The 1,253-nt window shown below is 47.0% G+C and overlaps 1 protein-coding gene across 1 annotated transcript in view; it reads right to left on the minus strand.

Moving 5' to 3' along the window:
* The window catches only part of RAD54L (RAD54-like (S. cerevisiae)), a 43,424-nt gene that overhangs the window by 13,274 nt on the left and 28,897 nt on the right, over positions 1-1,253 (minus strand). Inside the window, exons 8-9 of the mRNA XM_006757978.2 lie at positions 613-737; positions 156-306 (exon numbers count right to left, since the gene is read on the minus strand). Coding sequence (XP_006758041.1) covers positions 156-306; positions 613-737 — 276 coding nt within the window. The remainder of the gene's footprint in view (positions 1-155; positions 307-612; positions 738-1,253) is intronic.

Consider the following 1,253-nt stretch of genomic DNA (forward strand, 5'->3'; position numbering starts at 1 on the left):
ATGGCCAGAAAGGACCGTGCCGAGTTGCTTGGCAGAGCCAAGGTCTCCCTGACAAGAGAAGTCCTCCTACAAGCACTAGCATTCTCTTTTCTCTCCTCAGCTAGAGTTACAGGTAAGACTCCTCTCCAGTGCAGCAAACAAGGCTGGATTCTTACCCAGTATGCCTGAATTAACAAAATGTACCAAGCTGAAATACTCAAGGAGATCATTCTGGATGGGAGTCCCGGAGATGAGCACCCGCCGGCTGGTGTTCAAGCTGTCCAGGGCCTGGTAAGTCTGATTCTCAGAGTTCTTGAGTCTGTGTCCCTAAAAGGAAATTCTCACTTAGCCTGGGCACAATATGGCATCCCTAACAGGAGCAAAGTCTTGTGTAGAGAATCCCATCTCTGGCCATCAGTCCACAGCACCTCACCCTCCTCGGAGTTCCAAAAAGTGCTTACTCCCTCTTTTGACAGATTGATATCATGGGCTCTCCTCTCATTTGCCTCCTCCGAAGCAGCATGCTCTATACTCAGCATTCCCCAGGGACTGACACAGACCTTGGAGGGAGTTCTCAGTGAAGAGACTCTGACAGGCTTTCTCCTACCACCCAGACTGCTGAGAGTCAAGTACCTCATCACATATGACCAGTCCAACACTCCCTTTCCGGAGGACTCCAGCATGAAGGCGGAATGTCTCATAGGAAATGATGAGGATGGGAGAAGGCACTCTGGCTCCACGCTGGTTCATGAATCCTTCTACAACAGAAAAGGTGTCAAGGAACAAATCTTAGAATATCTTTTAAAAAAAAAAGTTTGATAGCTGTTTAATTCAGCCTGGAAATAACTATTTCAACTATTTTTCATAGCTTTCTCTTCTCTGCCACCCCTCATTGCCCTCAACACTGGCCATCAGTAAGCATTCACATAAGAAAGGAATACAATGCCCAGCTGGTGTGGCTCAGTGGTTAAGAGTCAACCCAGGAACCAAGAGATCACTGGTTCAAGTCCTGGACAGGGCACATACCCGGGTTGTAGGCTTGATCCCCAGTAGGCGACATGCAGGAAGCAACCGATCAATGAGGTTTCTCTCATCAAGCTTTCTATATCTCTAGCCCTCTCCCTTCCTCTCTCTCTAAATATCAAGAAAAACATATAAAAAAGAAAAGAGTAGTTTGTGTAAAGACTCCATACCCAGCTTTTGATCTATCTCGTCCTTAGAGCCTCCATCGATGGCCAGAGGTTGAATCCTCCCTCCAAGACATTTCACAAATT

The sequence above is a fragment of the Myotis davidii genome, unplaced genomic scaffold (genome assembly GCF_000327345.1).
Source record: "Myotis davidii unplaced genomic scaffold, ASM32734v1 scaffold1815, whole genome shotgun sequence".
Classification (NCBI taxonomy): domain Eukaryota; kingdom Metazoa; phylum Chordata; class Mammalia; order Chiroptera; family Vespertilionidae; genus Myotis; species Myotis davidii.